General features: G+C 44.1%; 1 protein-coding gene across 1 annotated transcript in view; it reads right to left on the bottom strand.

Annotated features, from left to right (window-relative positions):
- egf (epidermal growth factor) overlaps positions 1–15,776 on the bottom strand; it is a 23,721-nt gene extending 7,945 nt beyond the window's left edge. The window contains exons 1-7 of the mRNA XM_042325645.1: positions 15,585–15,776; positions 14,825–15,006; positions 13,677–13,904; positions 13,256–13,458; positions 13,036–13,149; positions 12,722–12,844; positions 693–815 (exon numbers count right to left, since the gene is read on the bottom strand). Of these exons, the coding sequence (XP_042181579.1) occupies positions 693–815; positions 12,722–12,844; positions 13,036–13,149; positions 13,256–13,458; positions 13,677–13,904; positions 14,825–15,006; positions 15,585–15,737 (1,126 nt within the window). The 5' untranslated portion in view covers positions 15,738–15,776. The remainder of the gene's footprint in view (positions 1–692; positions 816–12,721; positions 12,845–13,035; positions 13,150–13,255; positions 13,459–13,676; positions 13,905–14,824; positions 15,007–15,584) is intronic.
- Between the last annotated feature and the right edge of the window lie 3,474 nt (positions 15,777–19,250).

Raw genomic sequence — 19,250 nt, 5'->3', positions numbered from 1 at the left:
TATCACTGATAAAACCTCCACTCTGTATCACTGATAAAACCTCCACTCCATAACATCGATTAAACCTCCACTCCATAACACTGAATAAACCTCCACTCCATAACACTGAAAAAAACCTCCATTCCGTATCACTGATAGAACCACCACTCCGTAACACTGATAAAAAACCTTCACTCAGTGTCACTGATAAAACCTCCACTCTGTATCACTGATAAAACCTCCACTCTGTAACACTGATTAAACCTCCACTCCGTATCACTGATAAAACCTCCGCTCTGTATCACTGATAAAACCTCCACTCCATAACACTGAATAAACCTCCACTCCATAACACTGATAAAAAACCTTCACTCCGTGTCACTGATAAAACCTCCACTCTGTATCACTGATAAAACCTCCACTCTGTAACACTGATATAACCTCCACTCCATAACACTGAATAAACCTCGTATCACTGATAGAACCTCCACTCCGTATCACCGCTAGAACCTCCACTCTGTATCACTGATAAAACCTCCACTCTGTATCACTGATAAAACCTCCACTCTGTAACACTGATAAAACCTCCACTCCGTAATACTGATAAAACCACTCCATAACACTGATAACACCTCCACTCTGTAACACTGATAAAAACTCCACTCTGTAACACATCTCCAGTGGCTTTAGGAAAACATTTAGTGTAGTAGTACCTCTGCAGGTCTGTCCATCCGGCTGTAGTAGGGACCCCTCTAGACACACACAGATGGTCCCCTCACCAGTAGCAATACATCCATTATCGCACTGGGTCATATTGGCCAGACATGGTGAGGTCTCTGTTGATGCAAGGGCAGATAATTAGCAAAGATATAAAGAACCCAGTGCTGTATTGCAGCTTGGCGGACATACAGATGAATTTATTCGAAATTCATGATAATATAATGTTGCAAAGCAGCTCTATCTCAGTTTAAGTGGTAATAATCCAACAAACATGTTATTCCAGAATCAGGTGTCCTGTTACTTTGACTGATTTCAATTTTCTTTGCCTAAGCTGACCTTATCAATTGTGTCACTTGCAAAGCATTGCATGTTGTGCGTTGAACTTAAACCTCGGGCCACATCCGATGCTCAGGCACTAATATCCTCCCTCTCATGCTACAACATCAGTGAACACACTACAGAACCAACAATCACAAATGATTAAAAGGCTATGCACGAAAGGTTGCGAGCGATGAAAACCATTGGTGGAAAAAGTACCCAATTGTCATACTTGAGTAAAAGTAAAGACTAAAAGTGAATGTCATGCAGAAAAATACTACTTGAGTAAAAGTCTAAAAATATTTGGTTTTAAATATACTTAGGCATCAAAATAAAAAGTATAAATCATTTCAAATTGGCACAATTTTTTTTTTTTTTTTTTAATTTACAGATAGCCTGGAGCACACTACAACACACAGACATCATTTACAAGCAAAGCATGTGTGTTTATTGAGTCCTCCATATCAGAGGCAGTAGAGATGACCAGAGATGTTCTCTTGATAAGTGAGTGAATTGGACCACTTTCCTGTCCTGCTAAGCATTGAAAATGTAACGAGTAGTTTTGGGTGTCAGGGAAAATGTATGTAGTAAAAAGTATATTATATTCCTAAGTGAAGTAATCAAAAATATAAATAGTAAAGTAAAGTACAGATACCTAAAAAAAGTACTTAAGTAGTACTTTAAAGTGTTTTTACTTAAGTACTTTACACCAGTGATGAAAACCAAAAATCCCGTAATGCTCCTAACACCACCTAATATAACACTAATAGTAATAACATTTAAATCCAAGGTAGATCTCAATTGTAGGCCTATAATTTGATGTGCATGGAGGCAGGAGCTTGAAGCTGTCACGTGTGCTCTCTCTTTGGCCCCTAGGTCACCAGGCTGCTCGTCATCGCACACACCTGTCACCATCCCCACTCACCTGGACTCCATCAACTCCTTGATTACCTGCGCTATATATGTCACTCCCTTTGGTTCCTTCCCCAGGCGTCATTGTTTCGGTTTCATGTCTGCGCGTTGTATTATGTTTAGTTTATTGATTATTCACTCCCTGAACATGCTTCCCGACTCCCAGCACACACTGTCACGCCCTGACCTTAGAGAGCCTTTTTATGTCTCTATTTGGTTTGGTCAGGGTGTGACTTGGGGTGGGCATTCTATGTTTTGTTTTCTATGATTTTGTGTTTATATCTTTTGGCCGGGTATGGTTCTCAATCAGGGACAGCTGTCTATCGTTGTCTCTGATTGGGAACCATACTTAGGTAGCCCTTTTTCCCTCCTTTCATGGTGGGTAGTTGACTTAGTGGCACTATAGCCCTCTTAAGCTTCACTGTTGTTTATTTTGTTTCTTGTTTTGTTGGCGTCATTCCATAAAAAAGTAATGTACGCTTGGATTGAGTTGGAGAGGACTGCCCAGAACAGTTGAGTGGATTTGTCAATGGCCAACGCTCCCAGAGGAGCTATGGGCCTAAATAAGTAGCGGGCATGACAATTTTACTCTCTTGCCTATTTTTGGCAACAACACAGTTTTCACTGGACAAAGCCAGATGGTTAGTGGGAAAAAAGCCTCTTAACCTCTACGCACCTTAATGAAATCCCTTTAAGATGTCTGCACTAATCCCATCCAAAAAGGTGAAAGTGTAATGAGAATGCTTTCTAAGTCCAAGGCCCACAGTCAACGAATGTGTGTGATGTACCACAGTTGCCTGGTAATGTTGAAGTGGAGACTAAATGGAAGCTTTCTGCCTTTTAATTTTTAATTTTACCTTTATTTAACTTGGTGTCACGTTCTGACCTTTATTTCCTTTGTTTTGTCATTATTTAGTATGGTCAGGGCGTGAGTTGGGGTGGGCAGTCTGTTTGTTTTTCTATGATTTGGGTATTTCTATGTTTCAGCCTAGTATGGTTCTCAATCAGAGGCAGGTGTCATTAGTTGTCTCTGATTGAGAATCATACTTAGGTAGCCTGGGTTTCACTGTGTGTTTGGGGTGATTGTTCCTGTCTCTGTGTTTGCACCAGATAGGGCTGCTTTGGGTTTTCACGTTTCTTGTTTTGTTAGTTTGTTCATGTGTAGAGTCTTTATTAAAGAACCATGAATAGAAACCACGCTGGTCCGCCTCTCCTTCACCGCAAGAAAACCGTTACAGAATCACCCACCACAACAGGACCAAGCGGCGTGGTGACAGGCAGCGGCAGCAGGAGCAGCGCAAGGAGGACTGGACATGGGAGGATGAGTTGGACGGTAAAGGACCCTGGGCACAGCCAGGAGAATATCGCCGCCCCAAGGAAGAGCTGGAGGCGGCGAAGGCAGAGAGGCGCTGGTATGAGGAGGCAGCACGGCGGCGTGGATGGAAGCCCGAGAGTCAGCCCCAAAAATGTCTTGGGGGGTGGCACACAGGAAGTGTGGCGAAGCCAGGTAGGAGACCTGCGCCAACTTCCTGTGCTTACCGGGGGGCGAGAGAGACCGGGCAGGCACCGTGTTATGCTGAGAAGCGCACGGTGTCTCCAGTGCGGGTGCATAGCCCGGTGCGGTACATACCAGCTCAGCGTATCGGCCGGGCTAGAGTGGGCATCGAGCCATGAAGCCGGCTCTATGCATCTGGTCTCCAGTGCGTCTCCTTGGGCCGGCTTACATGGCACCAGCCTTGCGCACGGTGTCCCCGGTTCGCCTGCATAGCCCAGTGCGGGCTATTCCACCTCGCTGCACTGGCAGGACGACCGGGACCATTCAACCGGGTAAGGTTGGGCAGGCTCGGTGCTCAAGAGCTCCAGTGTGCCTGCACAGTCCGGTCTATCCGGTACCACCTCCACGCACCAGCCCTCCGGTGGCAGCCCCCCGCACCAGGCTGTCTCTCCGTCTCATCCTTACAGGTGCTCCCGGCTGTCCAGTGCTGCCGGAGCCTTCCTCCAGTCCAGCGCTGCCGGAGTCTCCCGCCTGTTCGGCGCTGCCAGAGCTCCCGCCCCTCAGTCCAGAGGCGCCAGAGCCCCTCATTCCAGAGGAGCCAGAGCTCCTCAGTCCAGCGCTGCCAGGGCCTTCCTCTCCAGCGTTGCCAGAGCTTCCCGTCTGCCCAGCGCCATCTGAGCTACCCGTCTGCCCAGCGCCGCCAGTGCCGCCAGTCTGCATGGAGCAGCCAGAGCTGCCAGTCTGCATGGAGCAGCCAGAGCTGCCAGTCTGCATGGAGCAGTCGGAGCTGCCAGTCTGCATGGAGCAGCCAGAGCCGCCAGTCTGCATGGAGCAGCCAGAGCCGCCAGTCTGCATAGAGCAGCCAGAGCCGCCAGTCAGCATGGAGCAGCCAGAGACGCCAGTCAGCATGGAGCAGCCAGAGCCACCAGTCAGCATGGAGCAGCCAGAGCCGCCAGTCAGCCAGGATCTGCCAGAGTCGTCAGCCAGTACAGAGCTGCCCTTCTGTCCCGAGCTGCCCCTCTGTCCCGAGCTGCCCCTCTGTCCCGATCTGCCCCTCTGTCCAGTGGGGTCATGTAGAAGCGTTGCCATGGTTAGGAAGCCACGGGGGCGGACAATAAGGCGGACTAAGACGATGGTGAAGTGGGGTAGGCAAGTTAGGTAAGAACAAATTCTTATTTTCAATGACGGCCTAGGAACAGTGGGTTAACTGCCTTGTTCAGGGGCAGAACAACATATTTTTTTGACCTTGTCAGCTCTGGGATTCGATCTTGCAACCTTTTGGTTACCTGTCCAACACCTGCCGCCCCAGCTGTCTGCCTTGAAATCTCTTGAAATATGCTGACATTATTTTGCTTGGAATCACTTATTAACTTGTGATTTTAAAAAGTTCAAATCCATCTGGATTACATTGGTTCAGGTGAAGTCATCAATGAGAAACAATCAAAGTAAGGGGCTTATGTCGGTCTACTCATACATTTCACCATTGTGAAATGGTGACCAGGAATACGACTTTCCCAAAGCGGATCCTTTGTCTGCACCTCCCAGGGCATATGAACTGATTCCAGATGCCGACCCAAAACAATGCCGCCAGAGGAGAGAGTGCCGGAGCGGTCTTCGATTGAGGCTTCAGATAAGCACACACCACCCACCTCTCCCGAGTATATTGCTTGCTAATGTCCAGTCCCTAGTTAACAAAGTTGACGAAATCTGGGCAAGAGTTGCTGTCGGCGATGGTGTATGTTTCATGATTAACGACTCATGGTGTAATTGTAACAACATACAGGAACTCAAGTCCTTTTGTTCACCAAACCAAGAATTCCTCACAACCAAATGCTGACCGTATCGTCTCCCAAGAGAACTCTCCTCGATTATCATCACAGCCGTGTATATCCCCCCGCAAGCGGACACCAAGACAAACATCAAGGAACTTCACTGGACTTTATGCAAAATTGAAGCCATGTATCCTGAGTCTGCATTTATTGTAGCTGGGGATATTAACGTAGCTAATTTGAGAACAAGGCTACCTAAATTCGATCAGAATATCAATTGCTGTACACGACTGAGTAACACGCTCGACCATTGCTACTCTAACTTCCGCGATGCATACAAGGCCCTCCCCCACCCTCCTTTTGGCAAATCTGACCATGACTCCATCTTGTTGCTCCCCTCCTATGGGCAGAAACGTAAACAGGAAGCACCCATGCTTAGGTGTATCCAATGCTGGCCTGACCAATCGGATTACACATTTCAGGATTGCTTCGGCCACATGGACTGGGATATGTTCCGGGTAGACTCAGAGAATAACATTGACATATACTCTGACTCGTTGAGCGAGTTCATAAGGAAGTGTATAGGAGATGTTGTACCGACTGTGACTATTAAAAGCTTCCCTAACCAGAAACCGTGGATTTATGGCAGCATTTGCTCATACCACTGCAAAACACGTACCACTGCATATAATCATGGCAAGGCGACTGGAAATATAACCGAATACAAACAGTGTAGTTATTCCCTCCATAAGGCAATCAAACAAGCAAAGTGTCAGTATAGAGAAAGTGGAGTGGCAAAGTGGAGGCTCAAAAACGAGACGTATGTGATAGGGTCTGCAGACAATCACGGATTACAAAAAGAAAACCAGTCCGGTTGTGGACATCTACGTCTTGCTTCATGATAAAATAAACAACTTCTTTGTGCAATTTTAGGACAATAGAGTGCCACCGACAAGGCCCACTGCCAAAGACTGTGTGCTCTCCTTCTCCGTGGCCGACATGAGTAAAACATTTAAATGTGTTAACCCTCGCAAGGCTGCCGGCCAAGACAGCGTCCCAAACCACGTCCTAAGAGCATGCGCAGACCAGCTGGCTGGTGTGTTTACGGACATATTCAATCAATCCCTCTCCCAGTCTACTGTCCCCACATGCTTTAAGAGGGCCATCATTGTTCCTGTTCCCAAGAAAGCTAAGGTAACTGAACTAAAGGTCTATCGCCATGTAGCACTCACTTCTGTCATCATGAAGTGCTTTGAGAGACTAGTGAAGGATCATTTCACCTCCACCCTACCTGTCATCCTAGACCCACTTCAATTTGCTTACTGTCCCAATAGGTCCACAGACGATGCAATCGCCATCACAATGCCCTACCCCATTTGGACAAGATGAATACCTATGTAAGAATGCTGTTCATTGACTACAGCTCAGCATTCAACACAATAGTAACCTCCAAACTCATCATTAACCTTTTATAACTAGGGGGCAGTATTTTCATTTTTGGATAAAAAACGTTCCCGTTTTAAACGGATATTTTGTCACGACAAGACGCTTGACTATGCATATAATTGACAGCTTTGGATAGAAAACACTCTGACATTTCCAAAACTGCAAAGATATTGTCTGTGAGTGCAACAGAACTGATGTTACAGGCGAAACCAAGATAAAAATCTAATCAGGAAGTGCCGCATTTTTTGAAACCACCTCATGCCAATGACTCCTTATATGGCTGTGAATGAGCTACGAATGAGCTTATGTTTTCTACGTATTCCCCAAGGTGTCTACAGCATTGTGACGTCTTTTTACGCATTTATGTTGAAGAATAGCCTTAAGAGACCACATTTAGCAAGTGGTCACATGATGGCTCCAGCAGAAAATCTTGCGTAAAGTACACAAGTAGCCATTTTTCCAATCGCTTCTTATGAGAAACCAATTGTCCCGATGCATATTTTATCGAATAGATATGTGGAAAACACCTTGAGGATTGATTCTAAACAACGTTTGCCATGTTTCTGTCAATATTATGGAGCTAATTTGGAAAATAGTTTGGCGTTGTAGTAACTGCATTTTCCGGTCGATTTCTCAGCCAAACGTGAAGAACAAACGGAGCTATTTCACCTACAAAAATAATATTTTGGGAAAAAAGGAACATTTGCTATCTAACTGGGAGTCTCCTGAGTGAAAACATCTGAAGTTCTTCAAAGCTAAATGATTTAATTTGATTGCTTTTCTTATTTTCGTGAAAATGTTGCCTGATGCTAGCAGAGCCTAGCCATAGTATTATGCCATGATAAACTTACACAAATGCTTGTTTAGCGTTGGCTGTAAAGCATATTTAAAAGATCTGAGATGACAGTGTAATTAACAAAAGGCTAAGCTGTGTCTCAATATATTTAATTTGTGATCTTCATGAATAGAAACATTTTCTAGGAAGATTTATGTCCGCTGCGTTATGCTAATTAGTTTGAGGCTACGTTACGCTCCCGCATGCGGGATGGGTAGTATCAATATTAAGCCTGAGACCCTGGGTCTCGAGCCTGTCCTGTGCAACTGAGTCCTGGACTTCCTCACTGGCCGCCCTCCCGGGTGATGAAGGTAGTAAACAACATCTCCACTTCGCTGATCCTCAACACTGGGGCCTCACAAGGGTGAGTTCTCAGCCCCCTACTTTACTCCCTGTTCACCCACGACTGCGTGGCCATGCACACCTCCAACTCAATCCTCAAGTTTGCAGACGACACAACAGTGGTAGGCTTGATTACCAACAACGACGAGACAGCCTACAGAGAGGAGGTGAGGGCCCTCGGAGTGTAGTGTCAGGAAAATAACCTCTCACTCAATGTCAGCAAAACAAAGGAGATGATCGTGGTCTTCAGGAAACAGCAAAGGGAGCACCCCCCATATCCACATCAACGTCACAGCATTGGAGAAGGTGGAAAGTTTCACGGTGTTCATATCACCAACAAACTGAAATGGTCCAGGCACACAGACAGTGTGGTGAAGAAGGTGCAATAGCGCCTCCTCAAATCCATCACTGACTTTTACAGGTGCACAATTGAGAGCATCCTGTCGGGCTGTATCACCGCCTGGTACGGCAACCACCCACAACCGCAAGGCACTCCAGAGGGTGGTGCGGTCTGCACAACGCATCACCGGGACCAAACTACGTGCCCTCCAGGACACCTACAACACCTGATGTCACAGGAAGGCAAAAAAGATCATCAAGGACAATAACCACCCGAGCCACTGCCTGTTCACCCTGCTTCCATCCAGAAGGTGAGCTCAGTACAGGTGCATCAATGCTGGGACAGAGAGATTGAAAAACAACTTCTATCTCAAGGCCATCAGATTGTTAAACAGCCACCACTAGCAAAGAGAGGCGGCTACCAACCTATAGACTTGATATCATTGGCCACTTTAAAAAAATGGAAGAGTAGTCACTTTAATAATGGCACTTTGTGTGGCATTATGTTTACATATCTTGCATTACTCATCTCATATGTATATAATGTATACTGTATCCTTCACTATCTATGCATGTATATCTAGGCTCCATGATGAGGTATTGAAAGGAATTGAAAACTGAGTGGCTAATAAGACTGGCTGCACATCTGACTCCCTGACTCCCTGACCTACTGCAAATTGATGTGACTAAACTCAACAAAAAGAATAAGAAACTGTATTATGAAGCCAATCTCAATGACATAAAGAATGCTGGAAACTTTGGAGTACTTTAAATGAAATTATTGGCATAAAGATAAATTCAACTCCTTCTTTCATCGAATCAGATGACTTATTCATCACAAAACCATTTGATGTTGCCAATTATGTTAATGATTATTTTATCAGCAAAGTTGGCAAACTTAGGCAGGAAATGCCAACAACGAACAGTGATCCATTGTACTCAAGGATGAAAAAAAAACAAATAATGAAAGAAAGGTATTGCACATTTTAATTTTATAAAGTTAGTGTGGGAGAGGTGGAAAATGTATTGTCATCGATCAATAATGACAAATCTCCTGGCATTGACAACTTAGATGGAAAGCTACTGAGGATGGTACTGTAGCTGACTGTAGCTGACTCTATAGCCACTCCTATCTGTCATATCTTTATTCTGAGCCTAGAGGACAGTTTTTGTCCTCAAACCTGGAGGGAAACCAAAGTAATTCCGCTACCCAAGAGTGGTAAAATGGCCTTTACTGGTTCTAACAGCAGATCTGTCAGCTTGCTGCCATCTCTTCGCAAACTGTTGGAAAAAATGGTGCTTGACCAAATATAATGTTACTTCTAAGTTAGCAAATTAATAACAGACAAACTTGAGAGTGCTAATAGAGAAGGGCACTCAACATATACTGCACTGACATAAATGACTGATTGGTTGAAAGAAACTGAAAACTGAATAGATTGTGCGTGCTGTACTGTTATATTTCAGTGCAGCCTTTGATATTAGTTTCCATAACCTGTTGTTGAGAAAACGTATCTGTTGTAGCTTTTCAACTTCTGCCATATCGTGGATTCAGAGCAATCTATCTAATATAACTCAGACAGTTTTCTTTAATGGAAGCTTTTCTAGCTTGTGTGGTGTACTGCAGGGCAGCTCTCTAGGCCCTCTACTCTTTTCTATTTTTACCAATGACTTGCCACTGTCATTAAACAAAGCATGTGTGTCCATGTATGCTGATGATTCAACCATATAAGCATCAGCAACCACAGCTAATGAAAACACTGAAACCCTTAACAAAGAGTTTCAGTCTGTTTTGAAATGGGTGGCCAGTAATTAACTGGTCCTGAACAACTCTTAAACTAAGAGCATTGTATTTGGTACAAATCATTCCCTAAGTTATAAAACCTCAGCTGATTCTGGTAATGAATGGTGTGGCTGTTGAACATGTTGAGGAGACTAAATTACTTGGTGTTACCTTAGATTGTAAACTGTCATGGTCAAAACACATAGATTCAATGGTTGTAAAGATGGGGAGAGGTCTGTCTGTAATAAAGAGATGCTCTGCTTTTTTGACACCACATTCCACAAAGCAGGTCCGCAGGCTCTAGTTGTATCTTATCTTAATCATTGTTCAGTCATATGGTCAAGTGCTGCACAGAAGTTTAGCTGCAGCTGGTCCTGAACAGAGCGGCACGTCTTGCCTTTCATTGTATTCAGAGGGCTAACATTAATACTACGCATGCCAGCCTCTCTTGGCTAAATTTTTGTTTGGTCAACTTACACACATTGGTCTTTCACAGTCCCCAGGTCCAGAACAAATTCAAGGAAATGTATAGTATTCTACAGAGCCTTGAGTGCATGGAACTCCTTTCCATCTTATATAGTGCAATTGAACAGCAAACCTGGTTTCAAAAAACAAATAAAGCAACACCTCGTGGCACAACGCCTCTCCCCCTTGAGACCTACTTGTTGTGTGTATGTACTGACATGTATGTGTAACTGATACAGTGGGGCAAAAAGGTATTTTGTCAGCCACAAATTGTGCAAGTTCTCCCACTTAAAAAGATGAGAGAGGCCTGTAATTTTCATCATAGATACACTTCAACTATGAAAGACAAAATTAGGGGAAAAATCCAGAAAATCACATTGTAGGATTTTTAATGAATTTATTTGCAAATTATGGTGGAAAATAAGTATTTGGTCACCTACAAACAAGCAAGATTTCTGGCTATCACATACCTGTAACTTCTTCTTTAAGAGGCTCCTCTGTCCTCCACTCGTTACCTGTATTAATGGCACCTGTTTGAACTTGTTATCAGTATAAAAGACACCTGTCCACAACCTCAAACAGTCACACTCCAAACTCCACTATGGCCAAGACCAAAGAGCTGTCAAAGGACACTAGAAACAAAATTGTAGACCTGCACCAGGCTGGGAAGACTGAATCTGCAATAGGTAAGCAGCTTGGTTTGAAGAAATCAACTGTGGGAGCAATTATTAGGAAATGGAAGACATACAAGACCACTGATAATCTACCTCGATCTGGGGCCCCACGCAAGATCTCACCCCGTGGGGTCAAAATGATCACAAGAACGGTGAGCAAAAATCCCAGAACAACACGGGGGGACCTAGTGAATGACCTGCAGAGAGCTGGGATCAAAGTAACAAAGCCTACCATCAGTAACACTACACCACCAGGGACTCAAATCCTGCAGTGCCAGACGTGTCCCCCTGCTTATGCCAGTACATGTCCAGGCCCATCTGAAGTTTGCTAGAGAGCATTTGGATGATCCAGAAGAAGATTGGGAGAATGTCATATGGTCAGATGAAACCAAAATATAACTTTTTGGTAAAAACTCAACTCGTCGTGTTTGGAGGACAAAGAATGCTGAGTTGCATCCAAAGAACACCATACCTACTGTGAAGCATGGGGGTGGAAACATCATGCTTTGGGGCTGTTTTTCTGCAAAGGGACCAGGGCAACTGATCCATGTAAAGGAAAGAATGAATGGGGCCATGTATCGTGAGATTTTGAGTGAAAACCTTCCATCAGCAAGGGCATTTCAGCATGGGTCTTTCAGTATGACAATGATCCCAAACACACCGCCCAGGCAACGAAGGAGTGGCTTCGTAAGAAGCATTTCAAGGTCCTGGAGTGGCCTAGCCAGTCTCCAGATCTCAACCCCATAGAAAATCTTTGGAGGGAGTTGAAAGTCCGTGTTGCCCAGCAACAGCCCCAAAACATCACTGCTCTAGAGGAGATCTGCATGGAGGAATGGGCCAAAATACCAGCAACAGTGTGTGAAAACCTTGTGAAGACTTACAGAAAACATTTGACCTCTGTCATTGCCAACAAAGGGTATATAACAAAGTATTGAGATAAACTTTTGTTATTGACCAAATACTTATTTTCCACCATAATTTGCAAATCAATTCATTAAAAATCCTACAATGTGATTTTCTGGATTTCTTTTCTTCTCATTTTGTTAGTCATAGTTGAAGTGTACATATGATGAAAATTACAGGCCTCTCTCATATTTTTAAGTGGGAGAACTTGCACAATTGGTGGCTGACTAAATACTTTTTTGCCCCACTGTATATGCACACACACACACACACACACACACACACACACACACACACACACACACACACACACACACACACACACACACACACACACACACACACACACACACACACACACACACACACACACACACACACACTCTATATGTTCATGTTTTTAAATGCATGTAAGTCTTTCACCTGTTATGTATTTTTTGTTATATGTCGGACCCCAGTAAGACTGGCTGTCACCATTGGCATCGGTTAATAAAAAAAAAACATTTGCAGTAACTAGTGTTCAATACTGAACACAAGATTAGCTGGCATTGCACACAATCTCAAAGCCTAAACACACAACATGTACAACAAAGCCCTGTTCTCTTATTGTATTATTGTCAAGAGAAACATTCAAGAAGTAAATAACCATACTTTCCAAATGAACAGGACAATACCACTTGTGGTCAAGGACCAGCAAAGACATTGATGGAGAATTGCTTTCTTGCAGAAGTGCTTTCTTACCGTGGCAGGTTTTCCTATCAGGAAGCAGAGCGTAACCCTTGGGGCAGGTGCAGAAGTAGGAGCCTGGAATGTTCTCACAGCCCAGGGAACAGCCGTGGTCCCACAGGCCACACTCATTGACATCTAGGATTCAATTTTTGTATGTTTAGTCTACAAGTAATCCTTGTAGGTAATAATCCATTCCACACTCAACAATGAATACAATTGCCAATTGCTAATATTGCAATTTCATAGCATCACATAGTATTGTATATCAAAGCATAGCAAAGCATAACAAGAACCCAGCATTGGTGCTAAATGAATGAATACCATACCTTCACAGTAGTTCCCATGTTTGCTAAGGGCAAAGCCTTTAGTGCACTGGCAGATCCCCTGGTCAGCTGGGTTGGAGCACACATTCACACACACTCCTGTACGACCATCACACACTGTATTAAAAAGGTTATGGAATAAGTTTAGAACAGAGTTCAAGGTTTTGGAACAGAGTTGGACCAAACTTATTGAAGAAACAGCTAAAATGAACTGAACTCTGACCTGGAAAGACAGGCATGGAGTCTTCAATTGGCTGGTTGAGGGGATGTACCACCTTGACAGCAGTAGGGGGGTGTGTCATTCGCTTTAGGTTGATGTTTTCTGCCTCAACCCCTGAGTACTTATTGACTTGCCGTATGGTCCGTGAACTCATATCAGTGTAGAAGACTTGCTCCAGGAACACAGACATCCCCAAAGACTGAGACCTGGAGGGAAGAATACTCAGAAGTTATCAACAATATAAACCGATCTACAAGTGATATATCTAATTATACAGTATACTGCTCTAGTGCTAAATACAGGTAGCTGCCCATTTGCAACATGGTCTCATTAGAATATGTCAAAACAGTGATATTTAACCACTGGAGTTATATGTCACCTGTGCTGAAAAATGAGTGACGTAACTATAATGACATCTGCTTACAGTAGTGGCTGGTCAATGACATTGACAACATTCCCGTTGTAGTCACACGACCCAATGGCACTTTCTCCTTCCAGACTGAACTGGACCCAGAACAGTCTCTTGTCCATCCGGTCGACCGACAGCCCTCCCAGTCTCTCCGGAATCTTCAGCACTGTAGTAATCATCTCTCCCGCTACATCCGACCTCTGAATACTGGGTGTGATTCCATCAGACAGCCAGAATATAAATCTGAGGAAAGGTGTAGTGGTTTTAGGGATAAGGAAGTGGCCCACATTGAAGACTTGAAATCAGGTAAGAGGACATGCCCAGACATGCCTAACCAAGTACACATGCGATTTCTGGGTATTGGTGATTACACCAAATGTATCCATCCACATTAACACAAGGTTAGATTGAATGTACACAACACTGAGTGCAGAAAACATTAGGAACACCTGCGCTTTCCATGATACAGACTGAACAGGTCAATCCAGGTGAAAGCTATGATTCCCTTATTGATGTCACTTGTTAAATCCATTTCAATCAGTGTACAGTAAATGAAGGGCAGGATACAGGTTAAATAAGGATTTCTAAGCTTTGAGACATTTGAGACATGGTTTGTGTATTTGTGCCATTCAGACGGTGAATGGGAAAGACAAATGATTGAAGTGCCTTTGAATGGGGTATGGCAGAGTCCATGCCCCAACGAATTGAGGCTGTTCTGAAGGAAAAAGTAGGAGCAACTCAATATGCTGGTGTTCCTAACATTTTGTACACTCAGTGTAGGACACGATAGTGAACAGGAGAGAATTTCACGTAGGAAAAATACAGATAATCAAAAAATATATGCATCTGCGTTTTGGTGTACTTCACTTATACCTTTCTGGCATGAAGCAATCGCCTCTGAGGGTCAAAATGGCTCCCTTTTTCTCTGACCAGTGAGTGGAGGTAAGTGAGAGGCAATCTGCCAGATTACACCTACAGGTATGTGCCAGTCGTGTTAAACGAGGTAAGGACCCTTTAAAGGCCCAGCATTATAGTAACCCACAAACAAGATGGTGGGTAACTCTAAGGAACTGCATTGGGATGTTTGTCACCAGTGCTCTAATCTTACTCACAGTTACTTGGAAACATACAGAGATACACGTTGAGATAATGTATTGCGTTACCTGTCATTTGGTGCAACTGCTATGGAGATTGGCTGCGATAAATGTCTTAGAAGAGTCCTCTCATTTTTCCCATCTGTATCCACTCTTTTGATACTTCCCACTTCTCCACTGGTCCAAATGACAAAATTGTGAACCCAGTCGACCGCAAGGCCTGAGATCCCTTTCTCAGACGAGTGCAGCTTCTGAAAAGGATGCAGTACAGTTGTGGATCTATAACCATTCATGTTGTTGACTCAACCTGGGATACAATAGATATTAGCATATTGACCAGTGACAAATAGGAGGTAATACTTTGTCCATGGGATACGGTGGCCATATTAGGAAAGCCTCAGAGTCACAGTGTCCATATTAGGACAGAATTTGACATTACTTTTTACATTTTAGTAATTTAGCAGACACTCTTATCCAGAGCGACTTACAGTGCGTTCATCTTAAGGTAGCTAAGAGAGACAACTGCAAATCACCGTCATAGTAAGCACACTAATCTTCCTCAATAAGTAGCTATCGGCAAATGCAATGATAATAAGAAAAGTGCAAGCGTTAGTTCAAGAGAAGAAAAGCTTGTTTATTTGCGGGTGGGGAAAGATGGGGAGGCGGGGTGTTGTGGCATTAATCGCGATACTCTTTTCAAGAGGTCGGTGACTGTGACTCTTGTGACTCCGACTCAGTCCTTATATGGACACCGTAATATTACATTCTGTTTCTTTTTTTTAAGGTGATAAATTTTTTTTTAAGGTGAACTAATAGTATGTGGATGCACCTGTCTCTGTGTTCCATCCATCGCTGCTTTGTAGATGACCCCTGTCTTTTTATCGGCCCAGTAAACTCTCCCCTCTGTGTAGTGGAAGTCCAGTAGGATAGAGTTTCCAACACCGGTCACAACCCTTTTTTGATTCCCTCCATCAAGGTCCATCCGGTATATAGCCTTACCATGGCCGAAGATCAGATAGGGCTCTGGAGCTTTCCAAAAGGAACACAGATTCTAAATCATAGATGGTAGATAGTGTATGATCATAGTCATCGTCCCACCAGACAACCAAAATACTGTATAAATCTGGAGGACTGTGATGTTAGGGATTTCAGACGTGACACACACTGGACCCACATCATGGACCGGAAGTAACGCAAGATTTGAAATCAGGTACTAGATGGGACCAACTGAGTTATACTCTGCCTTGCTGCCAGAGCGCTTTCAATGTGAGAATACACAGAGCTGCTAAAACTATTTCTGGGAAAATGTTCTGAAGCTGAATCAATGTGATATCTTATAATACCATGACAAAGGAAGCCTATAATGTTACTGTTATACCTCAAATACCTCCTTTTTAGTGAGACTTTAGGAGCTGAAGTTGAATAGTCACATTTCTTGTGTCATGCAGCCAAAATGAACGGCCTGTATAACTAGGCAGAATATATGCATTGGTACAGTAACTGAAGAAAATCGAAATGCACATTCCATTAAACCACTTGAGATCAAATGAGTGGCATGCAGACGCAGTTCGGACATTTCAAGGTGAGTAAACAGTGCACAGTGTGCAGTACTATAGTGTGGCAGTTTGTAATCCATAGCTGTCCATTTTCTCCTTACTGTCACACAGTTTCCTGACTGAAAGACGTCCAGAGCTGCACAAGTCACCATTGCTATAGAATTTGCAACTTTACTGGCAGTCCCTTTTCAATGTATGCTGTTCTGTGCCGATACCTTTGTTGAATGAGTTGAATCAATGTGGCTGTCTAAAATCCTATTGATGGCGTTTAATGGGGCGGAGTTCAAGGCAGCTCTGGCTGCTTCCCAATAAAACAGTCGTCTCTTAGCAACATGTGCTTTCATACTCTCCTTTCACATGGTGAACATCCTCACATGTTAGGAAGGACTGTCTTGGACATTCCAGTCATTGGAAGTTTAAAATCATAGTAGCGCGTAACATACCAAATAATGTTATATTTCACTCAAATATAATTATTTCATGCTGTTTGGAAGAGAAAGCTGTTAACTGAGTGAATCCAAAATCTTATTGTTAAGTGGAAACAGAACATCTGAGACAACCATTGTCTTGGGACACGTTGAAAAGGTTAACAACATGAATGCTAGATGTGTTGTGTTCGATTGCTCTTCCTTTGACCTTGACCCAAAACAATATGCTAATCTAGTCTAACATGCCCATGTCAACACATGGGTGAAGCATCATTATCATGTGCACCCATGGACACCAGTCACTGGTGTTGAGGAATGAAGACAACAATGAATCTCCATAGACCAGGGGCAGAAAAACAATGAATCATCTGTCTGTGTGGTGGTTCATGAGGTCAATGATGCCTAATGGTGAACTTTAAAAACAGGTCATTTCTAAGTTGCTAGGATACACAATGGAGACCATTCAGGGCCATCCTTGGGGGCCATCTTCATTTTAGATTTTTTTAAAAATCCCCTTAAACAATGGTGGTCATTTTGTGTAAATCATACATTTATGTAAATTGGAGATATTGGTGTAACAAGTGAAATATGTTGACATCAAATTGGAATTTCCCCCTATAATCTAGTACACCTGACATGGAAGTGACCCAGTCTAGGGGATAACCTCTTGACCATGGAGAATGCATTCCACAAGTCTTCACTGCGTCCACTACACTTGATGACGATGGGAGTGGAATGACCCGGTCATAGGGGATAACCTCTCCGGGTGTGAGGGGATAACCCTGACTTAAGCCTCCACTGACACCACTAAAGGCAGGCACTCGTCCAACTGGACCAGAGACCAGTACTGTCCACGGCCAGCCAGGACCGGCCCTACCCAGATCGCACACTCTGCCCAGCCAGCTCGCTGTGACGCATGAGAAGTCCGTCTGTTACCCTCCCACTCACTGTTTTCCCTCAGGGATAAAGGTAACCCTTGTGTAAGGGTCACTATTTACCAACTTGCCACAGCCAAAAAAAACGAAATAGTGTCAGATGCCTTCGGTTACATGTACTGTAATGTATAGTGGTGTGGCGACTGACTGAAAATAATGTAAGGCTAATATATAGGAGAGTACTACCATTACAATGTATCTGGTCATTTGTGAATATTAGACAGAAAGTCAATGCTTGATAATGGAGCTCAATATCATGTATGCACTGGTACCGGTTATCGTTTACACGTGTCAAAGTGGAAGGCTTTAGGATCAAGTTACATTTTATTAAGGTCCAATTTGTTAAACGTAGATGTTTTCACAAAATCTAAAAAGAAAAAGTAAATAGACGTAACACCAGGCTCCTTAGTCCATACAACCAGTTTGTCTCTGTTCTAGAGTGAACACAAATGTTACTGTACCAACCAGTGCACACTTTGCTAAAGTACAGATGTGAACCCAACTCACCCACACAGCTCCCATTACCCACACCTGACGGGTTTCCGAGCCAACATGCCTTCCCAGGGGCTGCTGAGGCTCCGTCGTTTTGCACTGAGAAATAGACCAGCACTGCTGCGACCGTCACAACCAACATAATCCTGCGCTCCGTCTCAATCCGGGGAGCCGCACTTTACTCACACCAGCCAGGCATTCCTTATCTTGGTCAGACCGTGCGTGCGAGAATTCCACCAAAACTCTGCGACGGTCGCTGACGGCCGTTGGGCATCCTTCTCCAAGGCCCCGGCGGGATGAGAGAAAGAAGAAGCCAGTTTCACATCCCAAAAGAGGTGGAAAACGAGATGGAGGCTGTGGACACAAAAAGGAGGGTCAATGAGTTAGCCAGTGGATTCTCTCCCAAACTAGGCTCTGTGGGATCTTTTGGTCTCCTCACTCTGGCTCCCAGGTTGCTTAGCTGTTTTGGAAGCAAAGTATGAAATTCCGGACACCCCCGTGGTAAATTTTACACATCCCGGGCCAGGCTGGAGAAGGATTTTCCTCGAACAGGAGTCGGTGTCTGAAGCAGAATGCAGAATATGCAAGTAATGAGACAAGGACGGCAGCAAAGTCCCAGAAAACAACAGCAGCTCCTAGTCCTCACCCCACCCCCTACCCCTTTGTGTGTATGTGTGCGTGTGTGCGTGCGTGTGTGTGTGCGTGCGTGTGGACCCATTAGCATAGATATATATCTGACTCTTTTGTGAATTCTTTTCAGAAGAGAATTAAGGTGACCTCTGACACCCTTAACCTTCCACACACATCAGTACACACATAGGGTAACAGACAAACAGACCTGCACTGTCAAACACACCTATTGACACGCACCAATGCGCGCACACACACACACACACACACACACACACACACACACACACACACACACACACACACACACACACACACACACACACACACACACACACACACACACACACACACACACACACACACACACACACACACACCACTGTTATCCTCTTTCCCCCATTTTCTTCACCAGGGACAGTCATGTCAGGAAGACTCTCTGTGCTCAATTGTA

This window comes from Oncorhynchus tshawytscha, linkage group LG08 (assembly GCF_018296145.1).
Source record: "Oncorhynchus tshawytscha isolate Ot180627B linkage group LG08, Otsh_v2.0, whole genome shotgun sequence".
In the NCBI taxonomy this organism is placed as follows: Eukaryota; Metazoa; Chordata; class Actinopteri; order Salmoniformes; family Salmonidae; genus Oncorhynchus; species Oncorhynchus tshawytscha.
This window is presented reverse-complemented; position numbering and strand designations above follow the sequence as displayed.